General features: G+C 41.4%; 1 protein-coding gene across 2 annotated transcripts; it reads left to right on the top strand.

Moving 5' to 3' along the window:
- Window positions 1–263: 263 nt before the first annotated feature.
- LOC108574717 (SH2 domain-containing protein 3C) lies at window positions 264–17726 on the top strand. 2 transcript variants are annotated; one of them, XM_017937345.1, is made up of 6 exons: window positions 264–537; window positions 7177–7399; window positions 13855–13972; window positions 15167–15406; window positions 15829–17296; window positions 17395–17726. In XM_017937345.1, exons 1-6 carry the CDS (start codon window positions 495–497, stop codon window positions 17724–17726), a joined length of 2424 nt encoding a protein of 807 aa, XP_017792834.1. In that variant the 5' UTR covers window positions 264–494. The 2 variants fall into 2 exon arrangements, with proteins under 2 accessions (XP_017792834.1, XP_017792833.1); XM_017937344.1 differs by lacking the exon at window positions 264–537 and adding an exon at window positions 6379–6428.
- The last annotated feature ends 1254 nt before the right edge of the window (window positions 17727–18980 follow it).

Below are 18980 nucleotides of genomic sequence, written 5' to 3'. Positions count from 1 at the left end.
ACCTTTCACCCTGCCCCATCGATTACCCAATCCCTCGTCGTCCCACAGCCTGGTTTATTAATCGCTCGGAATCAAACCGACCCGTTGCTCGTCCTCTCTCATTAAGCCAGTCCCGTCTCCCCCCTCCAAGTGTCATCTGTTGTTCTATCTCGCTTTGTCAAACGTTTGCCCGTAGAAACGACAAGGATCCCTGTCCTCTTTCAGGCTAGGCACAGCGTTCCCTCTCTCCACTCTCGCCTGACATTCTCCTGGCGGCGCTCGTACGCTGTGTGTCGTGCAACGACGACAACGACGACGACGACGAGTACCACTTGCCTCTCTTGTCCATCGTGACGTGCCCGTCTCTTCAATTTCGCGGCCAAGTCAGTCAGTCAGCATCGGTAACGCATTATGCTAGGGTCGCGGTGGCACGTCGACGAGGCTACGACCGCGCGTGGAACGCCTCTTTTACCTGGAATCGGTGCATCGTGATTCCCCATGCACCCGCCAGAATCATGGGGAAGACCGCCAGCAAGCTGAAATCTCGCAGAAGCCAGAGTCAGTGCAACATTCTCAATTTTTTCAATTTTTCTCATTTCGAGTCACATATTTTCTCAGGTGTTTCCTTTTCTTGAGTGATTTAACAGGTAGTAGAGGATTATTGTGGAGTGTATTTGTTAAGTGGATACGAGAAAATCTTAATTTTAGGGTGATAGTGTTATTTATTCTTTCGGAGCTGTTTTCTGGTATTTCACTTTTGGAGGATTTTCTTCTTTGGTTAAATCACGAGGAAGTGTATTTGTGCGATTTAATAGGTTGGTAGTCGAGTGAGTCACGTGGATGTGAATTTGTGACACAGGCTTGATTATTAATCGAGGATTATTGCGAACAGTGTCTCTGAGTGGAGATGGAATTTTAAAGTTGTAGAGTGAGTCTAGAAGTGATTTTCTGAATGCAAATGAAGCTCCGAAATTTTAACGGGAATTCAGCTGTCATTCCTTGAATGAAGATGAAATGTTTGAGTTTTCCGGCACTTTGTGCTCAGCTAGTATAACAAAAGTGACTAGGTTTCAGGCGTATTCGGAAGTGGTTTGTTTGATAAGTGAAAGGAGTGATGAGTCGTGATGATTCAAGTAGCACGTGCTCGATGAGGAGCACGTTGCACTCCGTATAAGTAAAACTAAACATTTTTATGTTTCTCACCATCTTCGTTACCATTAAAATTGTCAAAATTATTTCTTTTAATTTGCAATATTTAAAAAAAATACATATAAAGAAAAATTCGTTGGAGCATGTTAATGTTCCAACTTTATCGAGATTTTTAATTCCATTTGAAAATTCTATTAAAAAGTCATATTTCTCCCGCGACAAAAAACGTGTTAATTACCACACGAAAAAGGAAGCAACTACCTACCGATCGATCTTGTTAAAAGAGAAACGAGGCCCACTTGAGCGATTCTCGTTTCGAGTCTCACGTTGTGCAACGCGTGAAAATGGAAGAAAAAAGAAAAAACGGAAAGAGCAGCGAAAAATCATACGTAATCAAAGAGTCGAAACGGGACGCGACGATAAGTCACCTGGCGTATCAGGCGTTTATCGTGGCGAGCCGCCTACACGCGCGGCTTGAGAATCGCGTCGGAGTTTTGTTTCAAAATCGAAACTGGTACGAAGTATGCTAAACGTGGGATGTAGGTCGCACGGTAGTTCCTTCTCTCGCGTGTACGCCTGATAAAAAGCAACGCTTGCACCGGCCAACGCCGAGATAAACGCGTGTCGCTGTGGATATTTACGCACTCGCTTGTACGGTTCAACGTGTAAACGGAGACTCGAAGGCGACGAAGCGCTAAACAGACGATAAACCCTCGTAAAATGTCTCTAATAATAGAATTTTCACAAATTTTCCTCGTGTACACACGATTACGCGAATTCGAGAGAGAAAATAGGAAGGAACAATTTGGGAAGGACGAGACTTTGACAAACTTTCGTTTTTGCTACTGTGCGCCACTATAGTGGCTTTCGCGAATCTCATCTTTTTGAACGGTTCGCCACTAAAGTGGCTTTCGCGTATGCCTTCACTCTGAACAGTACGCCCACTATAGTGGCTCATTCCGTCTCTGTTTCAAAGTATATCACACACAATTGTATTATTAATTATTATGTATAAGAAGAGACGACACTGAATAGACACAAATCGCAGTGCTATGTTGTCAACGCGCAGTCCGCGTCGAACGTTACCGTACAGAGATACAGCTCCGCGGAAAATCCTGCCGTAGCTAAAAGGTTAAAACGATTTAACTTTTTTTTGTCTTCTTTTCGGCTAATTTTTAGAGAATACCCTTTCCATTCCCAAATTATTCGAGCTCCGTAAGCTAGTAAGTACCGCTTAAAACATTTCACGTGGTATGTCTCACTTATACGGAAATTAACATTGGAAATTGTAAATTGACGTTACGAAAGATATTTGTTTTCCGATGCAGTTGGTTCTATGGAAAATTATGCGCAAGCTTTTAAGACACCCGTTACATAGCAGAATTAGCAAGGTAATGGAATTGCACATTGTAGCTTAGAGGACAGGGATCACCTGTTGCAACAGGTTCATAAATTTTTCATTAATGTCGCGAACCTCGAATCTTCTGGAGGTAGACAGGTAGAATATACGAACAGCGTATTGATTTTTATTCATCCACCAAATATTCTTATCATCTTTTCTGCAACCTTACAATCTTACATTTCTCGCAAATTGAAAGTATTTTTATACATTGCGTAAAACTTCGATACAGTGGAAATGAAATAACGAGGAAACGTGCTGTTGAAAAATCTTTCGCGTCTACTTGTAATAAGATAACTGTTACATACAGTAAACTTGATCGGAGAAAAACGAGCTTTTTCCTTTGTCATTGAAAACCGAGGCCGATTCTTCGCGCGTATCGTTAAAAAAGAACGTTTATTCACGTGCGTGAAACGTGCGCCGAGATTCCCCCGTTTCCTCCGTGGCCGCGTAATTATATGCGCGTTTACCTCGCGACAGGAATTTCAATTGGACCAAGTTTGTTGTACACAGCTGACAGTAAGCAACGGGTTACCGAGAATTTCGATGTAACCGTGGAGAAATCTGTACTTGTGCTTCGAGTAAAATAAAAATCCTGCACTTCGGAGGAATATTTCAAAACGGGAGGAAATTAGTATCTTCGGAAAAATCACTTCAGAAAACATTTAACGAAATTAAAATTGCAATTTTCAATATTAATTTCTACACAGACTGCTGTTACATAGGGGGGAAATTTGGACAATTCTCCACGCTGAATAGAATCCTTGAAAATCTTGCAAATTTTTATTAACAATAATGTAAATCAAATTATACATTGGAGATATTCAAGCACAACCTCCACCGTTCGATTCTGCACAAATATGATTTTAACGTGCGTGTAACATTGTTGACGAAAATTGGACAAAATGTCAGTGACTTGAACGTGATTAAACGAGTCTTTAAATCGGTGGAAATATTCTGAACGCTGATTCCCCTCTCGCTACTTTATTCGAGCTCGAGAAACAGCGCCTATCGCGGCTTTTTCGGTCGATAGTGACTCTCCAAACGTTGCACAGTTATCTGGGCAAACGGCGCGCTTATCAGCGTCGCCAGGTATTATGTCGACTAGCAACTGAGCGAACAAGCAACGCAAAACACACCTGCATTCCAACCTCTTGCTTTTTCTAGCTCGACAAGCCTCGTGCTTCTCTCTCCTTTCGAGTGTCCTGCCTGTCCTTTCGAGACCTCACAACGGGTGTCCTTTCTTTTTTTCGCCTCCTCAGGTATATACTCGGTGAAATTTTTGGAAATGCCCGGGAAACCTACACTAGGTGGTCGAAGAAGACATTCTAGAAAAGGGAAAGAACATTTCTCGGACACTCGAGAAACCCACTGGAAACACGAATGTCCTGTTTATGGTGGATTTGTGTAGTTAGGTCAGGGAGCGGCCTTTTTGGGAAAGGGACCAGCTGAGAAGAATAGGGAGAAAGTGTCCCTTTTTGTTTCTTAGAGAGGTCGAATATGAATAGGTCATTTGTGAGGGAAGATAACAATTTTTCTGCCTCTCTTTCTTTCTGGTTGATTGTTGGAGTGTGAATGGTATCAATTGAGTTTGATTATGCAGATTTATCGATCGAGAGGAATCGTCGGAATGAATGGTCCATTGTCTTGGTGATCTATCGCTGACATTTCAAGCTCGAAGAATTTTTCGTCTCTGTTATCACGATCTATAAATGATACACGTTTAAAGTATGCAGCGATGTTAGGTGGATGAGCTTATTTTCTATGCAAAAATAAAGTTCCTTATACAAATCACCAAGTATCGGCGGTTTCTTCCACGAGGTAGTACATTTATAATTGATTCAATGCGACGTGTCAGTGAGAGAAAGATAACGGCGCGATTATAGTACAGTAAGATAAATATTTAAAGACTCTTCGAAAACACCTTTCACGTGTTTCTTCGTTCTCATGATGAAACTTGTTAACGTTCGATCAAATATTCGTGTATACTTGTAGTTGTCGAAGCAGTCGATGGAAAATTTATACATTCGTGGCTACGAAAGCACCGAATTAAGTATTCTCGTGTTCACAGCTCGGCAAAATACTGAATTAAAGTGTCACGCGTTGACGAAAATTCACGTATTTACATCAGTGAAAAGGCTAAATAAAAAATTCAAAACGCTTAGGTCCATCAAAGCACTAAATCTACGCCGAAACTGGTAGCACGAAAGCGATTAAAGCTACAGTCAACGAGCAACAAAAGAGGCTTCTCTGAAACGTGACAAAAGGAAAATCTGTCCACGAAACAGCCCATAAATACACTTCCAAGCACAGCTCTCTGCCGTGAGGAAAAAGGAAACCGTGTTACGCGCGGCTGCCGCACGAAGCGTGCTCCTGAAAATAGAGCGGAACGGGTGTTTGGAAATTCTCTGGAACAGGTACTCTTTCGTGGCGAAAGACTGCACACACAGAGAGTCACGCGACTCTCGAACAATTCGCAAACAATTCCAAGAGGTAAAACACATGCAGCGTGAAAAGAAAGGAAAGAGAAGACGAAAAAGATGCAACGTGCTCGAGAGGGTTCTTCGGGAACGTTTTACCCGTCTGGAAATACCCTGCGAAAAGTCGCGAAGTCAAACGAGGGAACGCTGGCTGGTGTCCGCGACTGGAAAGGCTCGAGAGAACAGGTTTATATCCGCGCGTGTGAAGGCGAGCGAAGATAAACGAATCGAAGCGAAAGTGAGCCGAACACTTCAGTTTCTGGCCAACTGTTCGAACGATCTGCAGCACGTGGTCCGACTATTCTGCAATTTGCAGTAGAAGCGAGATTGGAGAAATGAAATTTTCGAGAATAGACAATGTGGATCCGTGAATGAACGGAGTTGGATCAACGCTGAACGATCTTGAGGGAGAAAGAGTGGATCCCAAGAGGTCAGTAATGAGCAGCGTGGTCATTCAGCGGCTGCACCTGCGATCGCGTTCCCCGTGAACGTGAATGATGCAGTGATTCCAACCGGAATTCCAGCGGAGGACGAGTCCAGCTGGCTTCTTGCAACGCTTCTGGAAAGTGAAACCAACGATTAGATACAGAGAACAGACGGTTTTTCAATTAGGTTACTGTTTTTTCGGGTGGAGAACCGTGAGTTGGATTAATTAATCGTGGCGTGAGGTAGATTGCTTCGAGTGAAGTGATAGTATTGTACATGTGCGAAGAATCGAGACCAGCGTCGTAACGTGTCTCCAGGAGAAATGTGAAATTCAAATTGCATTGAAAATTAAAATACAGAAATTTAATTGAAAGCTCAGTTTAATCAGAATTATAATGAAAAAGTTCGATCGTAAGATCCAGTAAGAATCCTAAAGTTAAAAATAGGCAGATTTAAATTTCAAGTAAAATTTTAAAAGTAAAATTTTCGCAAAGTGAAAATTTGCAATTCAATTAAAATCGACTAAATTGGAAGGAGCGAACTGCGTCATCGGCAGATTCCCCGAATTATTGACAAATGGACGGTAAAAGGAGTGTATACCCGAGGAACGTCTACGTGACGACGAATCGTTGACAGGCGAAAGAGGGGACGCAGATAAAAGGCATTAACTGCACCGATCGTACGCGTTTACGTCGTACGAGAACCGATAAAACCGTTCGGCAGAGCGCGAGAGAACGATGGGGGGGCGTTGGTATCCCTGCTCGCGATAGCCGATCGGCGACAAGCGGTTTTAAAACGGTTCCGATCGAGCGCGCTCCGCCGATTCGCGCACGATCCACGCGTCGTATAATATCGAACGGGAAATAATTAACGAGACAGAAGTGCGTGACGCGGCCATAAGAGCTGACACGATTCGGCCGCGAAGCGAGTGGCGCGCGGATTGGCGATGATCGTGAGCGAAAAGGATCGCGGCGCGCAGAAAAGTACCGGCATGCGTGAGTATTTGAGGACGAAGGAGGAAGTGTCTGGAAGAATCTGTCGTTACTTACCGATTTTCGAGAATTCAATTCTTTTTTTTTAATAACAGTGAATGGATTTAGGTTCTTTTTCATGTCCATGGAGTGGTGGATTCTGACGAAGTTAGGTTACGACGGAGGAATAATAATAATTCAATTGACAGTGTTATTTAATTGTAAAGAATGTGTCCTAAAAGAAAGAGGAGATAATTTGTCACTTTTCTGGACGATTAAGTTGACTTAACTTTGTAAACATACTCCTTGCACGGTGAATATAAGGGGATTCGTATTACTGACAGGAATAGCGTAGAGCAAGGATTTACTTTCTTTCGTTGAAATGGAATCTTGATCTCGAGTTAGGGGTTTTGGAAAGTGAGCGTTTCATTTCAGCAAGCAATGAGTTAATTTGATTTTTCGGTAATAGAATCGGTTGTAGTAAAGAAAATGAAAGGTGTACACTTCACTAAAGGTGAAGTATAAAATTTCTTAATAATAGGACTGTCGTTGAAGAGATGCAGGAAATGATTCCGCGAAACTACTTTGCATCCGCTACTTCTTGACTCGAATTCAAAGGGAAAAAGAAGCGAAGCTTGATTTCTAACTACTTTGAAAAGCTTGCAAACAGGAAGCTCTAAACTGTGCAGATATTTTTCGCACAAAACTAGTTTATTTATGGTAGCAGAACTGGAGGCTTTAATAACACGGTGTATGCTACAATGTTCTCCAGGCATAGCATGGAGCTTCCGGTTTCCATCTATGGGCACTCTGCAAAATCTAGGCGCCAGTGGCCGTCGTCGAAAGAGAAACGGCATATCCTCTTCAGCCTCTTGTAAGGATCTCCATCAGAAACGACACACGATCCACCTACAGCCGGAAGTAATTATTCAGAAGGAGCCATCTCTCATCGTGACGCCGCCGTCGCCGGAAGATCTAACTGAGGAGAACAGAAGGTATACATTGCTTACATGCTAACTAACCGCAGACTAACCACTCTAATCGTTCGAAGAAGCAAACATTTAAACACTTTGCACAACCATTTCCTATCCTCCTCAACTCTTCAAATCTATTTGATCTTCTAGATTTGAAGAAGGTTCAATTTAATTATAATCATCAAAGACACATAAACAGATTATCGGAGGCCCGCAGAAGTTATTCTACGGAAGATGTTAAATTTGAAATTTGATTGAAATTATTTACCATTTCTTGGGATCTCCAGGGCTAATAAAAACATTGAACAAAGTTACGTAGAGACATTTTTTTAAAAATTACCATGGACTTTCGAAAATTTTTAAATTCTAAATTCGATTTAAACTACTGCTAAATAGTTGACAATATGAAATATAATTTCCATCCTTCCGTGTTCGAAGAAATTTCAAAGATCTTCGTTAATTGATGACTCGAGAAGAATCCTAATCCGTCCGTCTCGAGTTTCACATGCACGCTTGGAAAAAGGATACGGGTGCAGGGAACTCTGGAAGGACCTTCGAAGGCCTTTTTCCAGCGGTTCGAGTCGAAATTCCCGCGTTATAAGTAACGAATTAGAGAGGGTACGCCGAGGTATAGTCGACGGAAGAAATATTTTCCGTTTTTCCATTGGAACTGAATCAAAGCTAAGGCACACTTCACGCGAGCCTGACTGAGAATCCCGAGCCCTTGTGTTCACAGATTTCTGTCGATTCGCTTGTCGATATTCCCGAACGCGTAAATTTTGACGCCTGAGCGAACTTACGACCTCGTGATATTTCTTCCACCGACTATACCTGTACGGGAAGATAATGGAGCCGGCAGGTCTCGAACCGGTTTTCCTCGATCTTTGCCTTCAAAGTGACGTCCTCCCTCGGTCGAGCATGCACGGGAATCCCATAACGGAAAGACAGTACAATGGGGGAAACTATGAAACGTTCCCCGATACTTGTACACTTTATACTGTGTTTCGTAATCCCTTTTTTGAAATCCGTCCGACAGCCGCGACGTCTTGTCTCGTATCTGAAAGTGATTTATCGGAACGTCGACGCGTGAATCGTTAATAACTTTGTATTATAGTGAACGTGGCGGGAATTGAAAGAAATATTAAACGCAGAGGAAATCGAGCGTGGTTAATAGAGTGTAAAGTAACGATGAAATTGATTCATTTTATGGTATGCCGAACAGCTAGGTGGTCGTTTATGATGGCGTTAATGGCGGGTTTAATTAGGGTGAATGAGGTATTGGAGTATGCAAATTTTCATGGATCGTTAATTAATTTGAAAGGCAGGATGTATTCTCTGTGAATAGGTGTCTTTGCAGTACTTTCGATTCTATTACAATCATCCAGAAATTTCTGTTTTTTGTAAACAATTAAGCGTTCTTATCTGTGCGAGTTTTGAATGGAAATAAATACAGATTTGTTCAGACAATTTGAATAATATAGTAGAAGGATTGTTCCCTTTCTACGACCTCAAAGGCCATCTTTCGAATAATCTAAAAGAAAATCGACGAAACCTAATGCAACGCGATTCTTCGAAAGTCAATGGTAAATACAACCAATCTCGCTAGGCGTAATCTAATCGTATCGATTACCTTCAATTTTGCAAACGTTTTTAAACTGCCTATCCCTTGACTTTCCTCACCGTTTTGCAAGCTTATCAAATTCACTCGGGCGAAATTCCATCGGAGTAAACATCAACCTTGGAACACTAACAACGGGCACTTTTCTTCCTGTTCATGTACTCACTTTACGAATATTAATTTCCTTTCAACTTAAAATAAACAATTTTTACAATTTCAATGTTAATGAAGTTAATAAAAGAGACGTGTGCCCCATTAACATTCCAGTTAATATTCCAGAGTTAGAAATATGAGAAAACTCGAGGAATGAGTAATTCTTAATTCCACTTTGGGTCAGAATCGCCCAAAATTCGTACACTTTTCTTGACCAAGGGATACTCTAATAATACGAGAATTATCAATATTAAGGTTAGTATTCCAGGGTGAAATCCACGGAGAACCGTTGTTCTCCAACAAAGATTTGACTGCAAGTCGAGTATCTAACGCGGTGATTTCAATGACTGGTGATCACACAGGCCCCCCACGATTTTCCGGGAACGGAGAGGGGAAGGATTGTCGATAAAACGTGAGCAGGGACGGGTGCATACGCGAATTAGAGATAACGCGCGGAATCCTGTCGCGGTGACATTAGAGCGGGAAGATAAGGCACGCGGCGAATTTCTGCGAATCGTTCTCGCGCCGACTGCATCCTCGCCACGTCTATTTATAACGCTGGGTGGAAATCGTTTTCGTTGCAATTTGCTACGATGGCTGTTAAATTCTATATATATATATATATATATACACATAGGGATTCGTTGATAGAGAAGGCTACACGTGTAATGGCCTGCGTGAAAGTGCGCAAATGGATGCTGTTGCGGTTTCTATGAAATCGATTTGAGGATTGAAGAGGAATTTTTGTGTCAATTTTTGGACCGCTCGAAAGAAATAGCAATTGCGTGAAATAAAATACAATGGAAACGTATAAAGGAATTTGGTCAAGTAAATTATTATGCATAAAAAAAATCTTGCACATACAGGGTGTCCCAGGTTTTAACCCTTTGCGATCGGCACATTTCTCTGGTTGGACTATCAGCTAGTCGAAGCAAATTTAAATTTTCAAAGTTATTTTTGCATAGTTTATTTATTATATATATAAGGATATTGAAAAACAGAATATTTTGAAACTGATACATTTTGTTTAATACATACTAGTTATAGTGCATAAAAATAAAACGTTTTAATTTTTGTAATTTTCCAAAGTATGATACTTGACAAAACAAAGATCATGCCGCCATAGCGGCGACACCGATTTCTAGAACAAAATTGAAATGCCGCCACTATGGCGGCACCGATCGCAAAGGGTTAATGGCCAAACGTTGGCCATAAAAAGAAAAGAATGTTGTACAAACATAGGTCTTTTAGAGCTTCGTTAAAAAGTCACGGCGGTAATACGAAATGAAGGAAACAATCGCACACTCACGGTTACTGCCATGTAGAATAATAAAGAAATAGGTCATCAATATTTGCGCGATATGCACAAGGTCGCGTAATGAATTGATACAAAAAGTCATTGAAACAAAATAATAACGAAATTCGCAGAGTAATCTGATGTCAGTCTTGCATCGCCATAAACGGTGGACATTTTTTTGGATGGAGTAATTAGTTGCTTCTTGCATAAACAGAGTAAACGTAAATATTGCTGATCTACTTCTCGCAGCAACCGCGAGTCTGCTATTGTTCTCTTAATTTTATATTATTGCCATAACTTTTTAATAAAGCTCCAAAAGACCTACGTTTGTATAACAGTTTTTTCTAATTTCGACTCGTAGAATATACCGACAACGTTTGGCCATTGAAACCTGGGGGACCCTGTATAGTAGGAGGAATGATCTTGAACGATGAATTGAAACGTATAAAGGAATTAGTAGAAAAATACGAAAAAACAGCCTTGCACGTATAGTAGGAGGAAGGACCTTGAACGATGGATTCATTTTACGAGGTACATAGCACCTTACAACAGATGTAACCTCAGAAATCATGTTCAATCCTTATCACGGAGCAAAACATAGGTATATACGAGACGATAGGTATATACCAAGCGTGTGTAAAACAAGTTACAATGGATCAATTTCAGAAACAACTACCGAAGAACGATGATCATTACGTAGAACTGAATGGAAATAGGTTTAGGGAGCCACGTTTCCATCCGTTCTAAAGGCGGCGCCCACATGTTCAATCTTGTGTAACCAAATAACAGCGGATGTTCACTAGGGTCCTCCGTCGAATTTGCTCTCTTTTTTTTTACTTGTTAGTACGGGAACGAAGACATACGATCAGAATGTTCCAATAATTAAACGAAGGTAAAAAGGTTTCTCAACCCTTTCGCGTTATTAATGCATTGTCAGAATTTACGGTACAATTGTTACGAATCGCGATATGTTTGTTGCGAAACCGATAATTGTCCCTCTTTTTGAGTCAGACCATTTGAGGAATGTTCTCAGGATAGGGGACTCAGGTAGTGCTCGAAAGATAGATTATTAACGTACAACAGTTTGCTGTTAAAACTATATATTTGCGAATGAACGTTGTGCAGAGCGCGAAATGTCTAGGCTTACTGATAGGAAAATTGTGTCTGGTGTCGTGTGGGGTTCGCTATTTTATAAACTACGTGTGTGTTGTGATTGGTGGTGTGAAAACTGTCGTAGGTGGTGGAAGTGTGTGGTGGTGGTGTGAAAGTGGGGAATTTGTTCTTACATTTGTTATATTGCTTGTCTGAAAATTGATGACGTCGAAGGGCATGTGGTGTCCAGGTGTGAGAGTCGTCGAATTTTTGGTGTAATAAAGTAATTTGCCTCGCTTTTTAGAAGGTGCTGTCTATTGAAAATAGCGATGTTATTGTTCGGCTCGTCGGTACGTCTGTTACGCATGTGACACAATTAAAACGTAACTTGCACCTTATTTACAATTCATGCAAAGATTTTATATATGAAAATATTTATACAGTTTCAATATTAAAAACTTTCTAAATTTATAAAAAAATGTGAAATACTCTTTTTCGTCAGGGAGTAGGAAAGAAACGAAGAAAGTCGAAAACATGGAAAAATAATTAGTGAGATTACAACGGCGCTGCGGTGCTTTCGTAGATAATTCAAGGGAAACAACGAACCGAGTGACAAGTTATCGAAGACCTTCTAAATTTATAAAAAAATGTGAAATACTCTTTTTCGTCAGGGAGTAGGAAAGAAACGAAGAAAGTCGAAAACATGGAAAAATAATTAGTGAGATTACAACGGCGCTGCGGTGCTTTCGTAGATAATTCAAGGGAAACAACGAACCGAGTGACAAGTTATCGAAGACCTTCTAAATTTATAAAAAAATGTGAAATACTCTTTTTCGTCAGGGAGTAGGAAAGAAACGAAGAAAGTCGAAAACATGGAAAAATAATTAGTGAGATTACAACGGCGCTGCGGTGCTTTCGTAGATAATTCAAGGGAAACAACGAACCGAGTGACAAGTTATCGAAGACCTTCTAAATTTATAAAAAAATGTGAAATACTCTTTTTCATCAGGGAGTAGGAAAGAAACGAAGAAACTTGGAAAAATGTAAAAATAATTAGTGAGATTACAACGGCGCTGCGTTGCTTTCGTAGATAATTCAAGGGAAACAACGAACCGAGTGACAAGTTGTCGAAGACTTAAACCTTGTGCACACTCGCGAGATTGTATAATTAAATTGTTAATTACTCGAGTAAATTAAAACCTAATATTATCACAGTTTGAAGGGAAATCAATGATCATTGAAGCAACGTTTGAACGAAACTTCAGTTTCATTTCGCCCTACGGTTATTAATAATCAATCTCCTCGACAGGATTCGATACTTCCATTCGGTATACACAAACAGACCTGACATTTCACGTAATCATCGTCCACCCGTGTTTTCATATCGTCCGAAGGACGCGCATCCCTTTCCTCGAGGCACTGTAGGATCGAAACAGAATGCACAGATGCGTTTTATTACACTTATCGAGCGGTCTGTTGCGACGCAGGCGCGCCAGCCCCCATACGCAACCACCCTCTTCCCGAATAAATCAATAATCGCCGCTTCTATCGGCTAGGCGTAACGTGACAATGCACGATAACGCCGAATTTCCAAGCAACCAGTCGCTGTAAAATCGAGAGAGAGCCGTTGGCCGAGAGTTCACCGATCGAACGGCCGGTGTCAACTCGACGCTGAAAGCCACTCGAGAGAGCGGAGAAAACGCAGGCGTGGGTGAGAACGCGACGGGACACCATGGGCCCCATTCAGTGGCGTACTTAGCGTGACAAAAATGCAACACCCGTACACTTTCGAACTTAACAGACAATGCAGAAAAATTGTTCACTGATGATACGTTTTAAATAACAGAGAAAAAGTTGAGAATTAAATAGAAATATATTGTAAGGTAGTTTGCAATTATTTGAAAATCGTTTCGATTCATAGTTGGACGAAGTTTCAGTATGGAGATGAGAAATCATTTCAGTTGGCTAGGAGCGAACGACGACCGTGTCGAATTAGTCTCTCTACGTTGTTCTATTAATACCCCGCGGGGCGCCCCTCGGGTCCTCGAAAAACACGGCCCTGTTCGCGTCGTGGCTTTCCACGCACATAGTTCAGTGGGGTGCGCGCGCTCGGCCTGAGAGCCGTGTGGCCAAACCCTATCTGTCCTCACGATTTTCTCGCGAGTTTAAAGTGGAATTCTTCGTAGAGAAGAAAGTGGTTTTTAACGTTCCGAAGGGGGGGGAGGTGGTTCGAATTGAAAGAAACAAAGGGGTGGAAGGTGGTAACGAAGGCGAGATGTGAGGGATACACGGTGTAAACTTGATTTTTCGACGCAGGTCGTCGGAGGTAAAGGTCGTGGAGGAGGAGGAGGAGGAGGCGGTGAACAGAAGGGAGGACCGCGAAGAATCCGCTGCGAGAAGGGTTGACAGCAACGACTATTCTAATCTACCAATGGTGAGTGAGTAAATCAGTTTAAGGAATCATTTTTTCGGCTCATTTTCAAGTGTACAGTTTCATAGGGAATTTTATTAATCTACCAATAGAGAGCGAGTAATTCAGTTTGAAGAATTTTCAAGTGTGTAGTTTGATAGAGAATTTGATGAACGGCAGAAGCAAGTGAATTTCAAAAGTAAATCGTATCAGAGAAGAAAACTCGTCGGTATGAAAAATTCGCTTCCCTTTTAAGTTGCTAATAGGTCGGTTCAGTGTTAATGCATGTGCAATGTACAAAAGTGTTGAATTTGTGACAACACCTGGAGACGGTTTCGACGATTGTTCTAAATTCTAGCGAATTGTTCGAATTACTTGCTTTCCAATTTTCGTACACTTTTCATTTTTAATTTTTAATCCGAGAAAAACATTTGTTTGATGAAAAAATTGATCGGAGTTGTTGAGTGTGTACTTAGAATTAGAGATGGAGAGAAAGAGAAATCGTGTTGTTACGAGGTGCCAAAATAATGGAGGTTGATTACGTTCGAGACGGAATAGTAAGAAGCGATAAACTGATCGAAAGAATGTGATAATTGATTCGTTTATGCTACCAACTTGATGATCCAGCTTTCACACGTGACACGCTAAGCCGCTGATAAGTTGTACGCATGAACGCTGACTTCGTTGATCCCTTTATGGGCTAGCCACTCAAGGCTGTTCTTGTTAAGCCAATCTTGCGGTCTCGTACAGTCGAGACACTTCTTCATTGATTCACGCGACTGTCTTACGTGAATAATCGCTGGAAACAATAGTGAAACTTCTCTTACCCATGCGTTGCATTTAATTAAAGTCATATCGTGAATTTTAGAATTCTTTTATAATTAAACGTACGTTTAAAATAAAAATTAGTATCTGCAAGAAAATTTCGAAACTTTTGATCTCGAGAATCGTCGGATTACAGTTTACATTACAGTTTATTATAATTTATCGAATCGGAAAGATTTCGGAGAAATTGCTGGTTTCCACGAAGTTCAAGGCAGGAAAATTCAAAGTTTGTACAATGAAAAAAAAAAATAAAGACTCTCTCAGAGTCGTTAATATTTAGCAGGATGATAATTCTGAAGCTTCTTTTGAAATTCAAATATCCAATAAGCTGCATTCTTCTGGAACACTTCTAATACCTAATTTAAAATTCCCATTGTCGCCTATCTGATTCAGGAGCCACCAGAAGAGTCGACTCGTAAGCTTCTGGAGCGAGAACTTCGACTTCTGGACCCTAGAGATCTGAGATCGCACGCTTGGTACCATGGCAGCACTCTCAGAGGTGGTAGAAAGGGCGCTGAGGCGGAAGTACCAAACGACGGTGACTTCCTGGTTCGCGACTGTGCCTCCCAGCCCGGAAACTACGTCCTCACGGTCCGGTGGAAGGGCCAGCCTCTTCACTTTGTCATCAACAGGGTGAGTTTCCTCGAAATTCACGAATTCTTTAGTCCGTACAAATGATTCAAAATTTTGTCAACATTCGAAAAGATCAAATTAGAAGAGATACTTACCCCTACGACAATGTCTACGCAATGTGAGAAAGAAAAATTGATAAAAATCAGGAGAACGAATGTGAATATTGAAGGAGAGATCAGAGTGACGAATTCTTTGCTTAATCAGTCTCTGCTCAAAATTCTTTAATATTTAGAAAGATAAAACTGGAAGAAATGTCTACCTTTGTGTGTCAAAACATTAATATCTACACAGTGTGAAAAATAGAGAAGAAAGAGAAAAGATACACAGAATCCATCGTTGCAGTCTTAACTAAATTCCTTCTTTACAAAAAGAGAAGAAGAATGAACGCTATCCCAAGCAATTGACGAAATATCTTTCAACAGGTGGTAATCCAACCCGAAACAGTATACGAAAGGGCCCAGTACCAGTTTGAGGACGAGGCATTCGACACGGTAGCCGACCTGATAACCTTCTACGTGGGCAGTGGTCGTCCTATAAGCCAAGCCAGTGGTGCTCGTATAATCACACCGAAACCAAGATCCGTACCCCTAACCTGTGTCTCTGGACCCACGAATAACCAACACTGTTCCAGTCCCTCCTCTTCATCTCTATCCACCGGTTCGCCTCCTCGACTGCCTCGAAAACAGCAACGAAGTCACTCTCTGACAGCCCAGCATCATCCCGCAGACCAACACGATGCTCGTCAAACGACAAATCAACAAGCAACACCTCACGGATCGGTCCAATCGAGCACTCTACCTCGAGTACCACCGATTCAGAACCAGCCACCGTCGTGTTCCTTATCCTTAGGTCGTCAAAAGATCACCAGGGTGATCTCCGACCCAGCCCTCCAGCAACAACAGCAGCCAGTTCTCCAACCTCCAACTCTGAACCATCAAAACTCCCACGGAACTGCTCCGCCGAAGCCTCCAAGGGTACCGTATGCACCTAACCATCAGCATCACGCTCATCATCATCACCATCACCACCATCATCATCACCAAGGCTACCAAGCTTCCGGAAGTGACAGTGGAAATGGTTCTGGAGACAGCGAATTCGAGACGAATAATTCTGGCGGTGCCAGCAATCCTTCCTCCTCTGTTCCTATTAAAGGAGTGGTAATTAGGAGTCATTACAACACGAGTAACGACGGCACCAACGGGAACAACGGAAACGATTATGAGTTGTCTGGAGAGGAGCAGCTAGTCGTGGCTGCTCCTTCTCTGGAGATCACCACAGCGTTGGACATCGAAGGATTCACCACTTTGCTGCTACCAGCTGGTGAACACAGGCCGTTAGATCCAACTGCTTTGAGAGGTGTGTCAGGAATGCTTCACGATTCTGCTCCAAGGGTGTTAGCCTCGCATTTAACGAAGATCGACCTGGAGTTAGCTCTTCATCCTGGTGCTGGAAGTAGAAACGGTCTAAGCGGTATCGAATTAGCTACTCTGCCCCATGGTAGACAGGCCAGGATAGATCTGATCGAGAGATCAGAGTGTTTGAAGCTCGTTGTGGCGGTGACTGTGCTGGCTGGAGCCACTGCTATCGAGAGAGCAGCTACTATTAGTAAATGGATCAAAGTGGCCATCGATACGAAGACAGCTTTGGGCAATTTGTACGGTTTCTGCGGGGTAATGCTCGGTCTCTGCCTACCTCAGATACAGAGGCTGGCGAATACGTGGCATCTACTCAGGCAGAAGCATACCGACGAGGCTTTCAGTTTCGAGGCCAAGCTTAGACCAACGTTACGTGCAATGAACGAGTGTACCAACCCTCAGGCACCAAATACCACGCTTCCACACTTGCTGCCTGTCGCTTTGCTTGGAGAACGTGGACCAGAAGACATTTTGGGTGCGTCGAAGCAAAGTTTCGTGAGATTTTGGGCAATCTTGATCTGAATCATTCTGATTCAACGTTTGATATAATTGAAATTTTTCTTGTTCTTTTAGGAACGGTGACACCATCAGGCCTAGCAGCAGCTATTCTGTCGCCCTGGGAGAATTCAGCACCGGACTGTGGTTTATCTATCGTATGGTCTCACTTAGAATCAGCTCGAAAAATGGCAGAGAATCTTGCGCTGTTCCGCAGGAACGCAGAAATCGTTCTCGAAGGCTCGAGAAGCGACGAGCTCTTATCAGACGCGTTCAGAACAGAATTTCATATAAAATTCCTATGGGGAAGTCGGGGTGCGACGGTAGCGCCCGAAGAAAGGCACCTGAAATTCACGCAGGTGTTAGACGCGATGTTCGACAAGTGTTCGTCGAGCGAAGTGACGGCCTAAAACGTGAACAAAGGAGTGACCGCAGGATGTCTCTGAATTAGTGAATGTACGTGGAGAAGTAGGTAGAAAATTTAGAGTGACATTTTCTCATAGGGAGCTTCATTTCTGAATAAACCGATGTTGAAGATTCGTCGAGCTCTTTGAACATTTTCTAGAATATCTACTGTTTTCGAATATTTTCTCTTTGAGCTATCCTTATTTGTCTACTCGTCGTAGTATACAAGAAATTTGACATAACTCCGTAAGTAAAAATCAAGGACCAAAAGTAAGAATTTTAATTGAAAATATCGTAGGGGAAAAATTGTTTGTTGCCTTTGTTGAAGATATGTATCGAAAGAGATCTTTCAGAATTTCACATGATTCGAAAATATTCATTTTTGAACTTTGGTTTTTAAGATTAATATCAATATTAACTTTTAAAGCTTTAGTTACGAATTACCGAAATGATTAAAAGTTTGGTCGATTACCGATAACCATTATTAAAATATGGCGAAAGTTTTTGAAAATAATTGTTACACCATAACTTTTTTGTTTTTTGTTAATATTATAACAATTGCAATCTCTGGTAAAAATTTTAAAATCCATCAGTGTCAAGACTGTAGATTTTATTTTACGATTATAATCGATTCAGCAGGTTCTCACGTTTATTTCGTTACTTATCCTTCACTATCTAGTGTGAAAAACATAAAAACAGCAATGCAGGCGTTTTCGACGAATTTTCAACATCGATTCATTTATGCAAAAGAAGTTTCCTATAAAAAAAAAAATGCTCTTCTACATTTTCGAATTATTTCTTCTATTTGAATGGTCACTTCGGAGACACCCTGTATGTGAAACGTTCGATTACGTTGGTAATCGTTGATTTTTTAATGCAAAACGAACTCTTTCTCGAAGGAGGAAAACAAGGGACCCGAATATATTTAATTTTCGACTTTTAGTTCGTACGTGTAAATTATGATTGTGTAATTATGTAATTAAGTGATTGTAATTATTAATTGTACTTTAGTATTTTATTTGGTAAGGTTCGCGATCGATTGTGATGAATATTTTGCCATTTTACGGATAATTCTTCTTTTCCAACGAGATCGTAGGCTCGTAAGTGTGATCTATGAAATATAATTCTCCCGTTGTGACGAATTTACAAGGAAGAAAATTGAAGGATTAATCAACAACGAAATAACGGATGTCGTCGCCACGATGGCGGAATTATAAACGAGAAACAAAGAATCAAAAGTAAATAGCATTAACGTGACA

The sequence above is a fragment of the Habropoda laboriosa genome, unplaced genomic scaffold, assembly GCF_001263275.1.
Source record: "Habropoda laboriosa isolate 0110345459 unplaced genomic scaffold, ASM126327v1 scaffold223, whole genome shotgun sequence".
NCBI classification, from domain to species: domain Eukaryota; kingdom Metazoa; phylum Arthropoda; class Insecta; order Hymenoptera; family Apidae; genus Habropoda; species Habropoda laboriosa.
The sequence above is the reverse complement of the archived record's forward strand: the minus strand, read 5'-3'. Positions and strand labels throughout refer to the sequence as shown.